General features: G+C 51.4%; 1 protein-coding gene and 1 long non-coding RNA gene across 3 annotated transcripts in view; both read left to right on the forward strand.

Annotated features, from left to right (window-relative positions):
* LOC120381415 overlaps positions 1-19,556 on the forward strand; it is a 450,632-nt gene that overhangs the window by 237,889 nt on the left and 193,187 nt on the right. Inside the window, 1 exon segment of the mRNA XM_039499603.1 lies at positions 14,989-15,905. Within this exon segment, the coding sequence (XP_039355537.1) occupies positions 14,989-15,905 (917 nt within the window).
* On the forward strand, positions 774-14,814 carry LOC120381479. 2 transcript variants are annotated; one of them, XR_005588078.1, is made up of 4 exons: positions 779-802; positions 1,848-1,991; positions 14,234-14,347; positions 14,757-14,814. It is a non-coding gene; the product is annotated as an uncharacterized LOC120381479 (long non-coding RNA). The 2 variants fall into 2 exon arrangements; XR_005588077.1 differs by lacking the exon at positions 1,848-1,991 and having other exon boundaries at positions 774-802.

A 19,556-nucleotide genomic window follows, 5' to 3' on the forward strand; every position in this document is an offset into this window, starting at 1 on the left:
AGAGGCAGGGGAGGGTCGTGGGGGTCTGTGGGGAGGGGATGAGAGGCGGGGAGGGGCAGGGGTCTGTGTGGGGAGGGGATCGGGGGCAGGACCGGGGGTCTGTGCCGGGAGGAGATGAGGGGCGGGGAGGGTCGTGGGGGTCTGTGCGGAGGGAGGATGAGGGGCCGGGACCGGGGGTCTGTGCTGGGGAAGGGGCCGGGGGTCTCTGCAGGGGAGGATGAGAAGTGGGGAGGGTCGTGGGGGTCTGTGGAGGGAGGAGGGGCCGGGGACTCTGCAGGGGAGGGATGAGAAGTGGGGAGGGTCGCGGGGGTCTGTGGAGGGGGAGGGGCCGGGGGGGACTCTGCAGGGGGAGGGGATGAGAAGTGGGGGGAGGGTCGCGGGGGTCTGTGGAGGAGGGGATGAGAGGCGAGGGGAGGGGCCGGGGGACTCTGCAGGGGGAGGGGATGAGGGGCCGGGGGGGTCTGTGTGGGGGGAGGGTCGCGGGGGGGAGGGGATGACGGGCGGGGGGGCCGGGAGGGGGTCTCTGCGTGGGGAGGGTCCGGTTGACCCCGGGACCCGCCCGTACCTGGGCCGGAGAGGGCGGGAGCGGCCCCGGGGCAGGCTGGGAGATGTAGTTCCGGACTCTCCCGGGAGCGGAAGTGACGTCGGGCGGGGAGGCGGGGCCGGGCTGCGGACGCGCGCGGGGCCGTTGGAGCCTCTCCCGGGGCCGGGGCCGGAGACGGTTGGTGCCGTTGGAGCTCTGGGCATGCGCAGATCGCGGCGCGGGGGGAGAGGGGGAGAGCGGGAGAGCTGCCGCCTCCAGGTACCGGAGCGGGGCCGGGGCCGGGGCCGGGCGGTGACTCTGCCCCAGTGTCGGGGGGGAGGGGCCCGGCCCCACTGGGGTCCCTGCGTGGGGCTGGGGGGGGCGGGAAGTGTCGGTGCAGCCCGGACATGGCGGGGGCAGGTGACCCCGAGGGCGGGGAGAGAAAGGGGGGGGCTGAGACCCCCTCGGATTTACCGCTGCCCCGTGGGGACCCCTCCCCGCCCCGCCCCTTTCTCACTAGAGAGCCACGAGCAGCGCCCAGGGTGACCCCTCCCCAACCCCTGAGAAGTTCCTGTCCCCCGATTGTGCCCCATTTTCTCTCCCCTTCGCCAGGGGCCAGTTCAGGTCTCAGGTTTGGGGGTTTCCCCCATTTCCACCTGCCGGGATTTGTCCTTGTGCGGGTGGGAAATGGTTCCCCCGAGGGATTCCTGAGCTGGGCAGAGGCTGGGGGGGCCCTGAGACAGGGACACCTCTGGGCTGGGCTGGGGGGCCACTCTCTGCTGGCAACGGGGCCTGGGACGGGCCAGGAAGGGGAGGGAGGTGCAAGTGTCCCCCCCCCCCCCCATGGAGATGGCCCAGCCCCAGGTTTCCCCTCCCAGCTACTTCCCCTCCCCCCAATCCAGCAGCCCCTACCCCCTCATCACCTGCTAGTCACATTCCCATACCCCACTGCCAGCCCCTCCCCTGCCCAACCCAGCAGCCCCGCTTGCCAGTCACTTTCCCAGACCCCGCAGCCAGTGACCTTCTGGCTCCAGCCCCCTCCTTTCCCCTGTGAAACCCACATCACCCAGGGCTCCCCCCTCCCCCGGCCGTGTGAGTGTGGGGGAAGGGGAAACCATCCCATACTGGTGTCGCTTGACTATCCCTGTATAACCCCCCCAGTTTCCCCCCTTTTCCCTTGAACTGTTGAACGATGACATAAGATCTCCCCCGATGTTGGCGCTTCTCTCTTACATTGGCAAATATTTAGTGTGTGCCCCATTTCCCCCTCAGGTCTGAAATACTGATCTCAAATGCTTGGAAATCTTCCCTCTTTTCTCCCCAGGTGTGTGACTGAGGTCAGGGCCCTTATCGTACTGAGAGTGGCTCAGGCCTTGCCTGAGATCAGGTCCCCCAGTGTGCTGGGCGCTGCACAAACCCTGACTGAGTTTGGGGGCACTCGTTGTGCCAGGCCCTGCATCAACACCAGGTGAAATCAGGCTCCCATTGTGTCAGGCCCCGCAGAGACCCCAAGCGAGATCAGACCCCACTGTTGTGCCAGGCAAAACTGAGACCTGGACCGAGATCACGGCCTCCCTTGTGCCAGGCAGCGCACGGCTGCGGCCCAGATTGCTGGCTCCATTGTGCTGGGCACTTCAGAGACCTCGACTGAGATCTGTGTCCCCGTCGGGCCTGGCCCCGCACTGACCCCTACCCAGATCACACCCCAATACTCTACTGGGCGCTGCACAGACCCTGACAGAGATCCTGCCCCCACATTTTGCCAGATGTTGCAGGGTCCTCAAACAAAATCCGTGATCCTGTAATGCCGGGAGTTGCAGAGTCCCCAACTGAGGTCAGGCCCCTGTTGCGCAGAGCTCTGCACAGACACTGACCAAGATCAGGGTCCCCATTGTGACAGGTGCTGCACAGACACTAAGGGTATCTCTACCCTGCCACTAAAACCCCCCAGCTGGCCCATGCCAGGTGACTCAGGCTCACGGGCTCAGGCCAAGGGGCTGTTCAATTGCAGTGTAGGTGTCTGGGCTCGGGCTGGGGCCAGGCTGTCGGACCCTGCGAGGTGGGAGGGTGCCAGACCTTGGGCTGCAGCCCCAGCTGGAACATGGACACCACAATTAAACAGCCCCACAGCCTGAGCCGTGTGAGCCCAAGTCAGTGGGCACGGGCCAGCCGCTGGTGTCTAACAAGTTTGCATGGAGAATTTGGGGCAAAACTGGGAACTGAACCCAGATTGTTTGAATTCTTGCCTCTCCCCTTAACCCAAGCCCAGCGTGTGTGTGTGCAGCGTTGTTTTGGCCTGTGTTTGCCTTGCATTGGCTTCCAAGGGAGGCTGTGGAATTTCCTTCATTGGAGGTTTTTAAGACCAGGTTAGAGATACGCCAGTCTGGGAATGTCTAGGGATACTTGGTCCTGCCTCATCACGAAGCTTCAATAGACGCCTTCTCCAGATCCCTTCCAGGCCTACACTGAAATAATTCTCTTTTGTGCTGTGTTGTGTTTGACGCTGAGCTGTTTCGCATGGTGCCGTTTGGAACTGTGATCGCACCATGTTGTGCATTGTTTTGCCTCAGCGTGTTTGGTACCTGTGCTGTGTTGGTTTGAGTTGAGCTATTTTCCATTGTGTGCTTTTGTCCTAGGGTGTGTTAGTTAGAATTGTGTTGCTTTCTTTTCCTTTGTATTGTCATTTTATGCTGTGGAGTGTGGGTTTTTTTTTTTTTTTCCCTCTGAATTGCCTGACATTGTGTTGTGGTGGGTTTTATTCTGTACGTTTTGTTTTCATACGTATCTATTGTAGGGCAGCCTAGACATGTAGGGCCTCAAGCTGTCATCAAGTCCAGCTCTCCCTGCCGAGGCAGGACCCAGTATCTGTAGATTATCTCTTCCAGGAAAGAGACTCCCCAGCCCCCCTTGTAAGACTGTTCCCGAGCTGACCTGCCTTAGCTCTGGGGACACCCACACGGATCTGAGTGGTGAGCAGCTCTGGAGAGAGGAGACCCCAGTGAGTGGTAGCTGGGTAAAGAGACAGAAGTGGGGAGGAGAAACATTGACGTGCCCGAGGTCTCCCAGGCTGTCCGTGACCGAGCTAGAAATAGAGCCCAGTTCTAGGGCTGTTTTGGGCACTGAAGGTCTCTGCCACCCTGGTGTTTCAGGCACTGGTGCAAGCCCTTCGTACAGACAGAATTTACACTAGTGCGCTCTGATTGGCACTGGTGCACCATGTCCCAGTTTGAAGGCTTGTGGTGGTCGGGGGGACAGTGACCTCACGGTACCAAAGCAGGACGTCAGCAGAGCAGACGCACACACCGTAGCTCTGCCTGGAACACGCAGCATTCACTGCCAGACGGGCTGGGCGATTTTTCAGGGGCCCAGCTTGATGTGCCTGGCTGGGGTGGATTCAGTTCACAGGGGTCTGGGGCGCTGATCGTTCGGGATGTTCCTCTTTGCATAGTCAGTTCTTTCCCTTTATTGTTTTTCCCCCCCACCACCACCTGTGCCTGATGTCGCTCTCTTCTTAACTTGCTTCGGTTATTTCAGTTCCAGTTTTTAAATGGGATCTAATCATTGCAAAGCTGAATGAAAGACCAAACAAACAGAGCCATTTGAATGTTGGCTCAGAGCTGGTAGAACTGTACCTAGTGAAGCTCTGCTGTAATGACCTGTAAAATGCATCTGACGCAGTGGGGATTCACCCACGAAAGCTCATGCTCCAAAACGTCTGTTAGTCTGTAAGGTGCCACAGGACTCTTTGGTGCTTTTACAGCTCCAGACTGACACGGCTCCCCCGCTGGTACTTGTACTGATCTGGTCCCCGTAGCATGTTCTGGTGGGGCGGATAAAGCAATGTCAAAGAGCCACAAGCGCGTTTTAGGGCGAAAGGGCTCGTCCAGTGTTTGCTCTCTAGGGAGCATGTCACTGGCCAGGCCTTGCAGTCTGTCAGGAGTCGTGCGCTGGGTTGTATTTAGTCATCTCAAAGTCAAAGGCTAAGACGGCTGGTTCACAGTGTCCAATGAAATCTTGCAGCCAGTTATACAAACAGACTCTGATGCTGATAAAACAACCTGGTGTTACTGTTCAGTCCCTTCAAACTATGTAATTAAAATGATGAGATAAGCACATGAGAGATGAACCGACGGCTACTTTCCATTTCTTAATGCCTGATATTTTTACACCGGCTCACAGCATCTGTAGGTTTTTTTTAATTGATGCACAGCAACCAGTCAAGTGAATTAATGAATGCCTGTCAATCACTGCTTGCTTTCTGGTGCAAAAGCATCTGATTAAGCACCTAATTAAAACTGTACCATTTCAAATGGAAATGTATCAACACAGCTTAGCTCCAGTGTGTTTAAATGGGAATGAAAAGTTTCTAAATACATGGCAGGATGGTAAATGGGGAAAATAAACAGAAGTTCCTCTACGCAGTGCTGAGGACTTCTGCTCCCAGCCCTTCACGGGCTCTGGCCTCTTGGTTCCCAGTCCCCCATTAGCTGTGTCCCCCTCCCCCAGCCTCAGCCCTGCGTTTACTGCAGATCTTCACTCCCCTCAGCTAGGCGAGGGGGTTGGCTCTGCAGCCACTAAAGCATCTGCTGACTCTGGTCTTGCTGATACTGTCTCACATATTGGGGTATTTAGCTTTCAGGGAAGGATTGATCAGAGTTACTGACGCTGGGAGGTGGGAGAGGAGAGGCTGAGAGGGAGTTTGCTCCTCACACTCTGTAGGGCCATGTTCAACCCTGGTAGCCTCCATGTTACCTCATCCTCCACCCTCCCCCGTGTGTGTCTGCTCATGTGTCAGAGTGTCACCTTCTGATCATAATGCCACTGGCCTCAGCAGAGCTCCCAGACAGGAGCTACGTCACGATGGGGTTATGGTACTGAGAGTAAAATACATCGCAAGGAGGGTGTAATTATCCTCAAAGCAAGCACTACAGTGCATTAAGGAAAGAATTAAAGTCCTTTATTACTAAAAAGTACACTTGAAAGGATTGGATTTTTGTTAATAAATTGTAGTAAATGTTGATTTCACTGCACATGCATGAGAACGGCCATACTGCGTCAGGCCAAAGATCCAGCAAGCCCAGTACCCTGTCCTCTGACAGTGGCCAGTGCCAGGTGCCCCAAAGGGAATGAACAGAACAGGGAACCATCAAGTGATCCATCCCCTCTTGTCCATTCCCAGCTTCTGGCAAACAGGCTAGAGACACCATCCCTGCCCAGCCTGGCTAATAGCCACTGATGGTCCGATCTTCCAAGGATCTATCTAGCTCCCTTTTGAAGCCGTTATAGTAATGCAAACACACACACACACACACACACACACGAAAAAAATTTATAGGCAAAATGGCAAAAATGCTGCTTGAGTAAGTTGTGTTTGATTTACAGGTATTTACACAGTAGATTTTGTGTGCGACATTGACAATTTGTGTTTGAACCGTTCTAAAGATCTAGCTTTTTGGAATCTCAACATTTAATTACATAATTATTGTCTGACCCCGCCCATAACTGCCCACAGCTCTGAACACTGAAGTTGGAGAAAGGGCTAAAAAATAGACATTGATATCAGCTGTTGAAATTATTAATAAAAAATAGACATAACGGATTCAGCCAAGCCTACCAAACAGCAATCGCAATATGCCAGGGGATGGAAATTCACAGCTAAGGCACCAACCTTAATTCTCCCCTGTAGTGACAACAGGCAATCGCCATAGGGCTACGGATTAGGCATGTTAGTGTATAAAGTCCCAGATGAGACTACACTGATTTGTACAGACACATGAGATTTTTCCCTCAGGGTGTCAAGTACCAGCGGGGGAGCCGTGTTAATCTGGATCTGTAAAAGCAGCAAAGAATCCTGTGGCACCTTATAGACTAACGGACGTTTTGGAGCATGAGCTTTCGTGGGTGAATACCCACTTCGTCGGATTCCCTCAGGGTATCACCTTCACTGGGTTGTTCCTTTTTATTGGTAATTCCCAGAAGTCAATGGATCAATAACATTCTATCAGTGATGACGTGGCCTTTCAGATTTCTGGGGAATGTCTATAATTTTGCACTAGGGTCCTGGTCCTTGGAGAGATGGAGCCTTGGTAATATCCGGCCAAGCCTAAGAAGGATTTGGACCTGTTTGATTTTGGGACAGGCCACTTTTGCATAGCATTCACTTTGGCCTGTAGGGGGATGATAGTTCCTTGACCAACCTGGTGTCCAAGGTAAGTCAATCTGTTTAGGCCTATTTGACACTTTTTAGCCTTAACAGTTAGTCCTGCCTTGTAGATGCTCCAGGTGTTCTGCCCATGAATCAGAAAAGAAGGCCACATCATCAAGGTAGGCGACTGCAGATTCTCCCAATCCCACTAGGAGACTTTACAAGTTTCTGGAAGGTGGCGTGTGCATTTCGCAGCCCGAAAGGGAGCACGTTAAATTCATACAGCCCTACATGGGCGATGAAGGCTGACCTTTCCTTGGCGGATTCATCTAGTGGTACCTGCCAGAACCCATTGGTTAAGTCTAAGGTGGAGATGAACTGGGCACATCCCAGTTTCTCCAATAGCTCATCTGTGCGTGGCATTGGATAGTTGTCTGGTTGAGTCACAGCATTTAACTTACAGTAGTCCATGCAAAAATGTATCTCCCCATCTGGTTTGGGAACTAGAACCTCTGGAGATGCCCATGCATTTTTAGAGGCGGGGGATTACCCCCATCTGTCACATGTCCTGGGTCTCCCGTTCTATAGCAGTTTTGGCTTGAGGAGACACCCGGTAAGGTTAGGCTCTAATTGAGCGAGCATTACTTATGTCAAATGTGTGGTATTCCTGTTTGGTCCGTCCTGGGCTGGCTGAGAACATCGGCGCAAAGCTAGTGCACAGCTCCTTGATCTGCTGTTGCTGAATACGTCCGAGGGTCATGGAGAGGTTCACCTCTTCCAGGCCTGCGTCACTTTTTCCTTGATAGTAGACACCTTCAGGCCACTCAGTGTCATCTCCTCCCTGGGCTGTAAACTGGAAAACCTTGAATTCTCTGGAATAAAAGGGCTTTAGAGAATTAACATGGTACACTTCAGGCTTTAGGGTTGAGGTGGGGGATGCTAGGAGATAGTTAACAGCTCCCAGGCGCTCTTGGACAATAAATGGCCCATCCCACAATGCTTCCATCTTATGGGCCTGGAGTGCCTGCAAGACCATGACCTGGTCCCCTGCTTTGAAGGAACGCTCTCTGGCATGTTTATCATGCCAGGCCTTTTGCTCTTCCTGAGCATCTTTTAGGTTTTCTCTAGCAAGGGATAAAGGGTTTCAGAGGGTGTTTTGTAGGTTATTTACAAAGTCCAGAATGTTAGTTCCTGGAGAAGGCATAAACCCCTCCCATTGCTGCTTTACCAACTGTAAATGCCCCTTAACCTCATGGCCATACACAAATTCAAATGATGAAAACCCTAAACTGGGATGTGGCACAGCCCTGTAGGCAAAGAGCAACTGCTGCAACACTAGGTCCCAATCATTGGAGTGCTCATTTACGAATTTTATTAAACTTCTCCACCAGGCCATTTGTTTGATGGTGCTAAGGGTTGGCAGCCAGGTCGTTCACCCCATGAGCTTTCCAAAGGCTTTTCGTGGTCCTTGCCAGGAAATTAGTTTCTGAATCTGTAAGGATGTCGGAGGGCCAACCTACCCTGGCAAAAATGTCTGTTAATGCCTCGCACACTCTTTTAGCCCTGGTGTTGCTTAGAGCTACTGCTTCCGGCCATCACGTGGCAAAATCCACGAAAGTCAGTAGGTACTGCTTTCCTCTGGGGGTCTTTTTCAGAAAAGGACCCAGAATATGCACAGCTGCTTGCTGAAATGGAACCTCAATTATGGGGAGTGGCTGGAGAGGGATTTTGACCTGGTCTTGGGGTTTTCCCATTCTTTGGCACACCTGACAAGAGTGGACTTGGGTAGAAATGTCCTTGCCCATTTCCTCCCAGTGGAATGACCTCCCCAAATGGTCTTTGGTCCAGTTCAACGCAGCCTGGCCACTAGGATGATGGTGGGCTAAGCTCAAGAGCTTTACCCGCATAAAAGACCCCCCTAAGCTTATTTCTACCAGCTTAGGTTAAATCTTCCCCAAGGCGCAAATCCTTTTCTTGTCCTTGGATGGTATTGCTGCCACCGCCAAGTGATTTAGATAAAAATCCAGGAAAAAGGGCCACTTGGAGTTCCTGTTTCCCCAAAATATTTCCCCAAGCCCCATCACCCCCTTTCCTGGGGAGGCTTGAGAATAATATACCAACCAATTGGTTACAAAGTGAGCACAGACCAAACCCCTGGAGTTTTAGGACAGTGAAAATCAATCAGGTTCTTAAAAGAAGAATTTTATTTAAAAAAAAAAAAAGTAAAAGAATCACACTTGCAAAATCAGGGTGGAAGGTAACTTTACAGGATAAATAAAAAGATTTAAAACAGAGGATTCCCCTCTGACTCTGCTTTCCTGTTACAAAACAGGAATTAAATTACCCCTTAGCAACGGGAAAATTCACAAGCTAAAACAAAAGATAATCTAACACGTTTCCTTCCCTTTACTTAAAATTTTTGTAATCTTAGATACTCATTTCTGGTAGGTTTTTTGAAAGAATCTTTTCTTCTTATTGGTCCTCTTGGTCAGGTGCCAACCAGGTTATTTGAGCTTCTTAACTCCTCACAGGCAAAGGAGGGATTTTATGCTACTCTTAGCTGTATGTTTATGACAAGGTGTGATTGTGATATGAGAAGATCTGGGTCTGAGTCCCCCATTGTGCGATGAAAGGAGAGAGGTGCCTGTGTACCTGGAGCTTCCAGTCTGTCTCGTTTCTGCACTGAGCGGTGCATGTTGTCAGGAGGAAACGGGACTGTTTGCCGTGGGGATGGTCAGCAGTGAGATGGGATGTGAGAGCAGTCTGTGTGCTTCACGATGGGTGAGTGAATGGAGACTGTTAACTGGAACTTCTGTGAGTAAGGATGAAAGAGTTGTATAAAGGGGTGAAGGGCTGTTCAATTGACCAAGTGTGCGGCTGTTTCTGGGGAGCAGGCCCAGTATCTGAGTGTAGAACGGGTGTCGGTAGCTCCTGTACAGCGCAGCTCACCTAAAACCACGTTCTGCCTTAGCAAAGGTAAGGTTCTTGATTCTGTGCCATGGTTGTCGTTTTCCCTAGTACTTTACTGATAGGCACCATCTCAAATGGCCGGGGGCACATAGGTGTGTTGTTGGAGTAAAGAAAGGGTCATTGCTGACGTGGGTCAGAATTAGGATTACATTGGTGTGTCCCTTATCTCTGCTTTTGCTGATCTCTCTTCTGGAGGGGCACCAGACAGCTCTGGGCAACCTTAAGTCCTGAATTATCATTTTTTGGAAGTGAATTTCCTAGCTTTTTCCCAGAGCAATGTTGGCAGGAGGAGTTAGCAGCGCTATAGGCAGTTGTGGGTCTCACACAAGTTTGCAATCGGAGGCACAGAGAAGTGCAATGACTTCCACAGGCCTGCTGGGTGACCTGGGGTAAGAGCCAGGAATTGTCCCTGTCCAGTGTTCTCTTTACGTAGTTGCTGGCAGATTCGTGCCAGCTGATGAGTGAGAAGTGACGACTCCCTCTTAGGTGGATGGGCCAATCCCGGGGCCCGTTACCTCTGGGTGATTGATTTTCCATTCCAAGTCCATAAAGTAGATGTTCAATGTCAATGCCTTGTTCCGTACATGTGACCCATACGCTGATCTCTCAGTCACTGAGTCTTGACCAGTGATGAGCTTTCTGTAGACACCTCGCAGGACCCTCCTCCAAGCGATGTGTTTGGTGTGGTGGGTTTGTCAGGTCTCAGGGGAGAGCTGCTGGCAAATCCCAAGTGACCCTTTGCCAAGGGATCTCTGTGTCACTGTCTGACCCCCCTAGGCCAGGGAGAGGGCGACTTTCTGCCAATGGCCTTCAGGGCGGGTGCTGAGTTCACTGCGGTGCCCCTCATCCCCTCTCCATTTCCCTTCTCGCTGTGCTGTCTGGGACGCTGCCCCGCTTCCTGCTCCCCAGGCCACCCCGTGTCTACTCCATGTGCCAGGCTGCTGGCAACCCCCAGGGAGAGGCCATCCAGCCCCTCAAACTGGTGCCAAACCGCTGGGCCTCAGGCCTTCTGGGGTGCAGCTCTGAGAGTCCCATTGGCCCCTGCCCCAGGGGTGGCGGGGGGGAGTAAATGTGGACAGCTCCCATCAGGATATGGGCCCCTCTTACTTCTGGGAGCATCTCAGTCCCCTTCAGAGTTTACTGGGTCTCGAGTGCAAGTTTCAGCCTGCTCCCCCTTTGAAACTTTGCCCCCCAAAGTCCAAGCAGCAGACAGATAATAAATTCCTTCCGTATGGGGTTTTGAATCCCTTCCTGCCATGTGCTCTGAGCTGCTGGGAACTCAGCTATGGGAAGTCAAGAGCACAACAACAGTCATTTGTCTTATTTAACATCCCATAAGAGTCTATCTGGTGTTGATGGACCTTTCCTGCCAGGCAGGGTGTAATGCGTTCGGCTGTCAATCAGCACTTCACCTAGGTAAAGTCTGTCTCCTGTCTGGTGATTTACAGAGCCACAGAGGCTCACAATGCAACTAGTCAGATATTAACCCAGGCAGCAACTCACAAGCATTCAGTAAAGTCTAAACACATTTAAACTACTTGCATCCGAAGAAGTGGGTATTCACCCACGAAAGCTCATGCTGCAAAACGTCTGTTAGTCTATAAGGTGCCACAGGATTCTTTGCTGCTTCTACAGAACCAGACTAACACGGCTACCCCTCTGATACTTGATTCTAAACACATTGTTATAATTCTAATACCTGTTTTAACAATACTAATGCAGGTGAGTCAGACTGATTCCAGCCGTGCGTTTGTCCCTGTTCAGTTAAGACTTGGGAGCTTTTGCAAGAGCTAACACCTCATCTGCCAGTGTCACAGGCAGGCTGGGCAGGGATGGTGTCTCTGGCCTCTGTTTGCCAGAAGCTGGGAATGGGCGACAGGGGATGGATCACTTGATGGTTCCCTGTTCTGTTCGTTCCCTCTGGGGCCCCTGGCACTGGCCGCTGAGCTAGATGGACCATTGCTCTGAGGCAGTGGGCCGCTCTTATGTTCACAGTCTCTATCAGGAGTATCTACTCACTTGGACTCTCTGGGGAGCCACAGAAAGAAACAAGATGTGCTGAGGCAAGGAGGCCCCGTCTCAGAGCCCCCGGGGTCACGCTTGTCAAAAGCTAAAACTAGGCCCAGCCCATGAAAGGGGCACTGCCAGGAGAGACTGGATAAAGGCTGGAGCATCCAACAGCTTTGTAAACCTGAGAGAGCTGCCTTGGGGACAGTGACAGGGAGAATCCCCAGAGTGACTCCTTTGATTCTGCTCTTCTCTGGTCTTTGCTTTATAGAATCACAGAACTGGAAGGGACCTCGAGAGGTAGCTAGTCCGGTCCCCTGCACTCAAGGCAGGACTCAGTATTATCTGGACCATCCCTGAGAGGGGTTTGTCCAGCCTGCTCTTAAAAATCCCCAGTGACGGAGATTCCACAACCTCCCCAGGCAATTTATTCCAGTGCTTAGCCACTCTGTTAGGAAGTCTTTTTCCTAATTCCTAAACCATCCCTGCTCCAATTTAAGCCCATTGCTTTTTGTCCTGTCCTCAGAGGTTAAGAAGAACAATTTTTCTCCGTCCTCCTTCTAATAACCTTTTATCTACTTGAAAGCTGTGATCAGGTCCCCTCTCAGTCTTCTCTTCTACAGGCTAAACAAAGACAATTTTTTCAATCTTCCCTCATAGGTCTTGTTTTCTAGACCTTTCATCATTTTTGTTGTTCTTCTCTGGACTTTCTCCAATTTCTCCACATTTCCTGAAATGTGGTGCCCAGAACTGGACACAGTAGTCCAGCTGAGGCTTAATCAGTGTAACAAGAAAGGTTTGTTCAGGTGTGTTAGCAACAAGAAGGTGGTCAAGGAAAGTGTGGGCCCCTTACTGAATGAGGGAAGCAACCTAGTGACAGAGGATGTGGAAAAAGCTAATGTACTCAATGCTTTTTTTGCCTCTGTCTTCACAAACAAGGTCAGCTCCCAGACTGCTGCACTGGGCAGCACAGCATGGGGAGGAGGTGACCAGCCCTCCGTGGAGAAAGAAATGGTTCGGGACTATTTAGAAAAGCTGGACGAGCACCAGTCCATGGGGCCGGATGCGCTGCATCCGAGGGTGCTAAAGGAGTTGGTGGATGTGATTGCAGATTACTGTAAAATTATCATATAATTTGGGAACCCCGATGTGCACAGGTGGAACTCTCACACCTCGGGAACTCTCTCTCTCTCTATATATTCATACAAGTAAATGATTTGTTAATAATTTAGCAAATTTTAATAATTTACCAAACTGAAACTCAACAAGGCAGATGGAGTTAATACAGAAAGTACATTTGGAAGACCATACTTACACCCTTATCTTTCTTAACCTTCTTAACCATTATCTTACAGACTTAACCGTTCTCTTTCTCATCACCGTCATTGTCCTCGTCTTCCCCGGTGGCCGTCATTCTGGCCCCTCCCAAGGTCTACATCTCTCTACCCTCTGCTGCCCCTGGGAAGTTACTTGTTTAGTAGGTTAAGCTGACGCTGCCATGTCCAATGCATATTGAAGAGGTCCTTATTTGTATTTCCTCCCCGTAAGGTGTCCGTTTTCTATTGGTTAGTATATGTATGATAAAAAAGAACGAGGAGTACTTGTGGCACCTTAGAGACTAACAAATGTATTTGGGGAGGGGTTCTCAGACGTTTGTACTGGTGACCCGTTTCACACAGCAAGCCTCTGAGTGCGACCCCCCTTACACATTAAAAACACTTGTTTATATATTTAACACCATTATAAATGCTGGAGGCAAAGCAGGGGTTGGGTTGGAGGCTGACAGCTTGTGGCTCCCCCCAGGTAATAACCTCACAACCCCCTGAGGGGTCCCGACCCCCAGTTTGAGAACCCCTGTATTTGGGCAGAAGCTTTCGTGGGCTAAAACCCACTTCATCAGATGCATGCAGTGGGAAAATACAGTAGGAAGATAGATACACACACAGAGAACATGAAAAAATGGGGGTTGCCATATCAACTCTAACAAAACTAGTCAGTTAAGGTAGGTTATTAGCAGCAGCACTGATAAGGCCCAGTTGAATGCGTGGAGGCAAACAATTGCGGAGTCGCTTAAAGCATTACAGGAACAGAGGAGGGACGCACATGATGAGACCATGGTCAGGCTCATGGGGGAGAGAAGGCCCATAGCCAGGCGGACTGTGATTTTGATTCTTTGTTTTTATACCCCTGTAACTAGCTAAGTGATAAAATACACCTAAGTTCTTAGAGCATCGGCTTTACAGGCAGGCCTGACTATCTCTGCTCTAACAGTGGGTACTACCCCTTCCCCCACTCTGTGTCTGGTCCTGTCGATTTAGACTGTAAATTCTTCAGGGCCTGGGCCATCTACTATTCTCTGTTTGTACTTGTCCTAGCACAATGGGGACCCATTGTTAGTTGGCCCTGAGGCACTAAGGTAATGAATATGATTTATAATAATAATTACTCTCCTGCCACTTGGAGCCAAGGAAGCTGGCCTTGGGATGTTACTGCTTAAAAATGAGCAGGGATTACAACCATGGAATATTCTTTGTGACAAGTATCCCACAAATTCCACTGACCTCCCTTCTTTTCTTTGCCTGGAGTAGGGTTTCCAATTTCCAAACTAGATGTGATCTCGCTGCTGGACCGAGGGGAAGAGCCGTGGGTCCCGGACCTCCAGGGCTCTGAGAAAGAAGTGCTCCCAAGAGCTGCCTGCACAGGTGAGGACTTGGTTAAACCAACTCAACAACTGTGTGGGAATGTAGGAAACATTTGGGATGCCCTACAAAGACCCCGTGAGCTCTCCAAGCTCAGGATTGTTCCCTGCAGATGTGAAATCATTATGGCAGATGTCACTCATGGCTTCCCTCCTATCCTGACTGACAACTGGCAGCAGGTCCCTCCCCAATTTCGCTTTCCCCTGAGTGTTCTGGTGAGATGTGGACTCAGAACCGATCCCTTCCTCTCTCCTCTGGGGAAGGGTTTGGGGAAAATCAGCTCCTGATAGGTTTGATCTCTCCCACACATATTTTGCCTTGTTCATCCCTTTTTCTGTTCCTCTGTCTGAGATTTCCTCTCTTTCCGGTGCAAGTAGTGATCTATGTCTGGATTCTCTCTGTCTCCCATCAGGTGTTGGGATGGTGAGTGAGAATGAGGAGGAGAAACCCCAACAGGAAAATGCTCAGCAAGTAGAACCACATGGAACGTTATCAGGAAGATCCAAAGGGAATGTTTCCGGGAGTTGTGCACTCCCAGAAAAAGCAAAAGTCTGTGAGACTCAGCGGAGGCCAGAGGAAAACTTCAGTAGCCACTCAGACCTTACTGGAAATGAGAGAATCACCTTGGAAGAGACACGCTACACATGCCATGAGTGTGGGAAAAGCTTCAGTGGGACCTCTGACCTTCTCACACATCAGAAAATCCACAGTGGAGAGAGACCTTTCATGTGCTCTGAGTGCGGGAAAAGCTTCAATCGGAGCTCTTCTCTTATCACGCATTGGAGAGTCCACACGGGTGAAAAACCGTATGGATGCTCTGAGTGCGGGAAATGCTTCAATTGGAGCTCCCATGTTATCAGGCACAGGAGAATCCACACCGGTGAGAAACCTTATGGATGCTCCGAGTGCGGGAAACGCTTCAATCGGAGCTCACACCTCATCAGACATCGTAGAATCCACACGGGAGAGACGCTCTATGCATGCTCTGAGTGCGGGAAAAGCTTCAATCAGAGTTCTGCCTTGATCACACATCAGAGAATCCACACTGGGGAGACGCCTTATACGTGCTCCGAGTGCGGGAAAAGCTTCAATCAAAGCTCAAACCTTATCAGACATCAGCGAATCCACACGGGAGAAACGCCCTACGCGTGCTCCGAGTGCGGGAAAAGCTTCAATGACAGCTCAGCCCTGATCACACATCAGAGAATCCACACGGGAGATAAACCATATGGATGTCCCGAGTGCGGGAAACGCTTCAATCTGAGCTCAACCCTTATTAGACATCAGCGAATCCACACGGGAGAAATGCCCTACACGTGCTCCGAGTGCGGGAAAAGCTTTAGTCAGCGCTCACACCTTATCATACACCGGAGAATCCACACCGGAGAGAAACCCTACACGTGCTCCGAGTGCGGGAAACGCTTCAGTGATAGCTCAGCCCTCACCACACATCAGAGAATCCACACGGGTGAGAAACCTTATGGGTGCTCTGAGTGTGGGAAAAGCTTCAATCAAAGCTCGACCCTTATTAAACATCAGAAAATCCACATGAGAAAGAACTGTAATAAATCCCTTGACTAGGGCTGGCCAAAGATTTGATTTTTTTTTTTTTTAATGTAGTGATCTGTGCACCATCTTCACGTGGTCTCTCAGCTCCCCCAGATGAGTTGCCTGCTTCTGCCTTTTGCAGCTCACCTTCTTTGGGGTCAGTCCTGTGATCTTTTCTATCAACTCCTTTCCTTCTGAGTCACAGGAGTGTGTGTCCCTCCAGCCAGGAATGTTCATCAGCTCCAGGTGGGGGAGAGGTTTGATCCCAACAAGCTACCCTGAGGCAAAAACTACCTGTGCCTGACATCCACTAGGGCTGCATATGGCGTTGGCTGCTCAAGTTAGTGATCTTGGGGTAAAGACAATTAGAGTTGCACGGCCTGGGTAAAAATCTCTGATTGAGGTTTCGGCATCACTAACTATGCACCTGCCTTCGTGGATGCTCTTTTAGGGTTTATAAGGGTTGGTTTTCTGCTGTATTAATCTGATGGTTTGACTAAACTGACGACTTGATTCCAGCGCAATATCCTTGTTAACTCATTGATTTCCTGATTTGACCTGAACTTTATCACTGTGTTGTTTAACCCTTAGCTGAGTGGTGTCTAGAGTCATTTAGCCTTAGTGACGTGCACTCTTGGGATTATTTGTTCATGTTAATAAAACAAGTAACTGGGAAATTGAGTCATTTCTTTCAATAAGCAACGGGGGCTGGAACTTTTCTTTGTGTATTTCCCTTTAATTCACTCTCCATTTTCTTCATTTCACACTGTTCTAAGTTAAGGAACGTGCAGCAACAAACACTGACACAGACCTGTTGCCGCCCCGTTCTGTGCAGAGAACAAACCCCTCCTGGAGCCGGGGTTGTCACACTGGACTGGAAATGCAGCCGCGTGTTCCCAAGCTTTGCTGTCTTTCTCCAATCCTGGCATGAGGGTGACACCTACAGCTCCTTGTAATCACGCCTGGCAGGCAGGAGCCCCCTATGTGCATTGCCTTGGGAGCAGGGGGATCTGGGACACACTGGGGGCTATTTACCCAGAGCTCAGGAGCAATCTGCTCAGGGGTGATGCAGGAGAAAAGAGCTCGGCGCTGCTTTCCCCCCTTAGTTCTCCTTATCCCCTTTCAGGCTCTCTCTCCTCTTTCCCTTTCTTCCCCCTCCCTCTGGCAGGGAGACGTGGTCACTTCCCTGCTCCCAGGGGCGCTCACTCTCCCGTAGCTGGATTGGCCCCCGAGTGCTAATAGGAGCGAGAGCCTGGGTGCGGGTCAGTCCCTGCAGCAGCTCTGGGACACGCAGGGGCAGGAGGAGGAGCAGAGATGGGGCTAGTTCCCACCTCAGACAGTCCCTGGCCCGGTGAGTGTGGCAGCTGCAGCCTGGGTTGGGCTTGAAGGGGCCAGAGCAGTGGGGTGTGGGGGGCTGGTAGGAAGCAAAGCAGGAAAAGAGCCGTGGGGCAGCTCCCGGTGGCCGGGCTCTGTAAGGTACCAGACACTGCTGCCTCCAGAGTGTGCTGGGAGCCGGGGCTGAGCTCCGGGCTGCTGCTGCGGCCCCAGCGGGGCTGGGACAGACTTTCACTGAAGCACTTTCTGCGCCCATCCGAGGTGGGGACTTTCTCCAGCTGGACCCAGCCCCAGGCTCTGCTGCCCCTGGCCCCAGGGCAGCTGCCGGGGCCAGCGCTGGGTGGGCAGGACCCAGACGCCACCCAAAGGCTCTGGGAGCAGCTCATCGCGCAGCCTCTGGGGATCTGCCCCTGGGCAGGGAACGCGCCTGGGCGGGACCTGGACAGTGATGGAGCCGCTGTGAGAAACTGCTGGCGGGGGAGGGATAGCTCAGTGGTTTGAGCATTGGCCTGCTAAACCCAGGGCTGTGAGTTCAATCCTTGAGGGGGCCACTTAGGGATCTGGGGCAAAAATTGGTCCTGCTAGTGAAGGCAGGGGGCTGGACTCAATGACCTTTCAAGGTCCCTTCCAGTTCTAGGAGATTGGTATATCTCCAATTATTACCTTTATTACCTGTAGGAATTGGCTACTCAGGGTGCACTGAGCATACTCAGTAACATCTGCTGAAGCCACTTCCCTGCACCCTGCCCTTACTTGGAATCAGCTGCTGCAGATGGCTATTTACAGGGGTGGCCAGGATCTGAGGAGGGGGTGTAAAGAGGCAGGGTTGGGAGGGGGCTGAGGTGCAAAATCAGTGATGGGGGAATGGAGCATGGGGTTAAGCCCAGGGGGAAGGAGCTGCCAGATGCTGACAGGCAGGGGCAGAAGGGGGAGCAGTTACCCTGATGGGCTGAGACACCAGTGTTTGCAAAAATATGGGGGGCAGAGGGGCTTTTCATTTCCCCTCCCACCAACAGCACCTCTCAGCACGGGCTTCCCAGGGCTGGGGTCTTAAAGGCACAGGCACCCCAGCTCCTCTCTGTCTGATATCAGAGGGGTAGCCGTGTTAGTCTGGATCTGTAAAAGCAGCAAAGAGTCCTGTGGCACCTTATAGACAAACAGACGTTTTGGAGCATGAGCTTTCGTGGGTGAATACCCACTTCTTCGGATGCAAAACAGTTTCTCTGTCTGATGTCACCTACCGAGGTGCTGCAGGAGGCTTGAGTCAGTGAAATATTTTACAGAAACAAAAAAAATCCCTGATCAGTGTATCTGGCTGCATAACGTCACCCCAGTCAAGTTTTAGCAAATTAGGACAAGTCATCAAATAGGAACAACCATATGTATCAGTAGCTGCTGCTGGTAGCAGATCACAGCCCGTCTGCTGGTGGGGAACAAAAGATGCATCCAGAGGGAGAGAGATCAGTCCTCAACCCCCCCACCATTATTTATACATTAGTCATACAATTACATGTCACTTAAAGAAACCTTGTTAAGCAAGCAGGTTCAGCGGTCAAGCAAGAGGTTTCCTTCTGGTCCTCGATTAACCAGGTGTGGGTTTTTTTCCCTAGAGTTTGCAGCCTTGAGACCCTGTCAGACACATTCCTGAGGGCACAGCCTGCTCTTCTAAAATGCATGTATCAGTAACTTCACCACAATTCTTATCAGGAAGGACGTGGGGTCAAGCTGCCCTTCCTGTGCCACCCAAAACCCCCTCCCCTCCTGCCTTGGTTAAGCCGAGGCTGCTGCATGGCCATTTTACTCCCTGCGACTGGGCTGCTTTTAGCAATAAGTGATGGTGGTTTCAGGCACTTTACTGGTTTGCCAAAATCTCCCTGGACAGCATCAGGCTTCACTGCAGAGGATGTGAGGGACTTTCCGACCCCTGAACCATTCTTTTTAGGTGGCAAATCTGCGGAAATGTCCCAGAGTGGGGTGTCTAGAGAGGAGGTTTTGGAACAACTTGATGATTTAAATATTAATAAGTCAGCAGGGTTCCATGGTAGTCACCCAATAGTGCTGAAGGAACCTGAATGTGAAAAGTGCACAACTACTGACAGCAGCATGTAACCTACCACTGAAATCAGCCACTGTACAAGATGACTGGAGATAGCTAACGTCATACCAATTGTTTTAAAGGGCTCCAGAGGCGATCCTGGCAGTTAGAGGCTGGTCCGCCTAACGTCAGTGCCAGGCGCATTGGTTGAAAACCGTAGTAAACGACAGAACGATGAGAGAGACAGATGAAAACGATTTGTTGGGTAAGAGTCAACGTGGGTTTTGTAAAGAG

The sequence above is a fragment of the Mauremys reevesii genome, linkage group 14 (assembly GCF_016161935.1).
Source record: "Mauremys reevesii isolate NIE-2019 linkage group 14, ASM1616193v1, whole genome shotgun sequence".
Lineage (NCBI taxonomy): Eukaryota > Metazoa > Chordata > Testudines > Geoemydidae > Mauremys > Mauremys reevesii.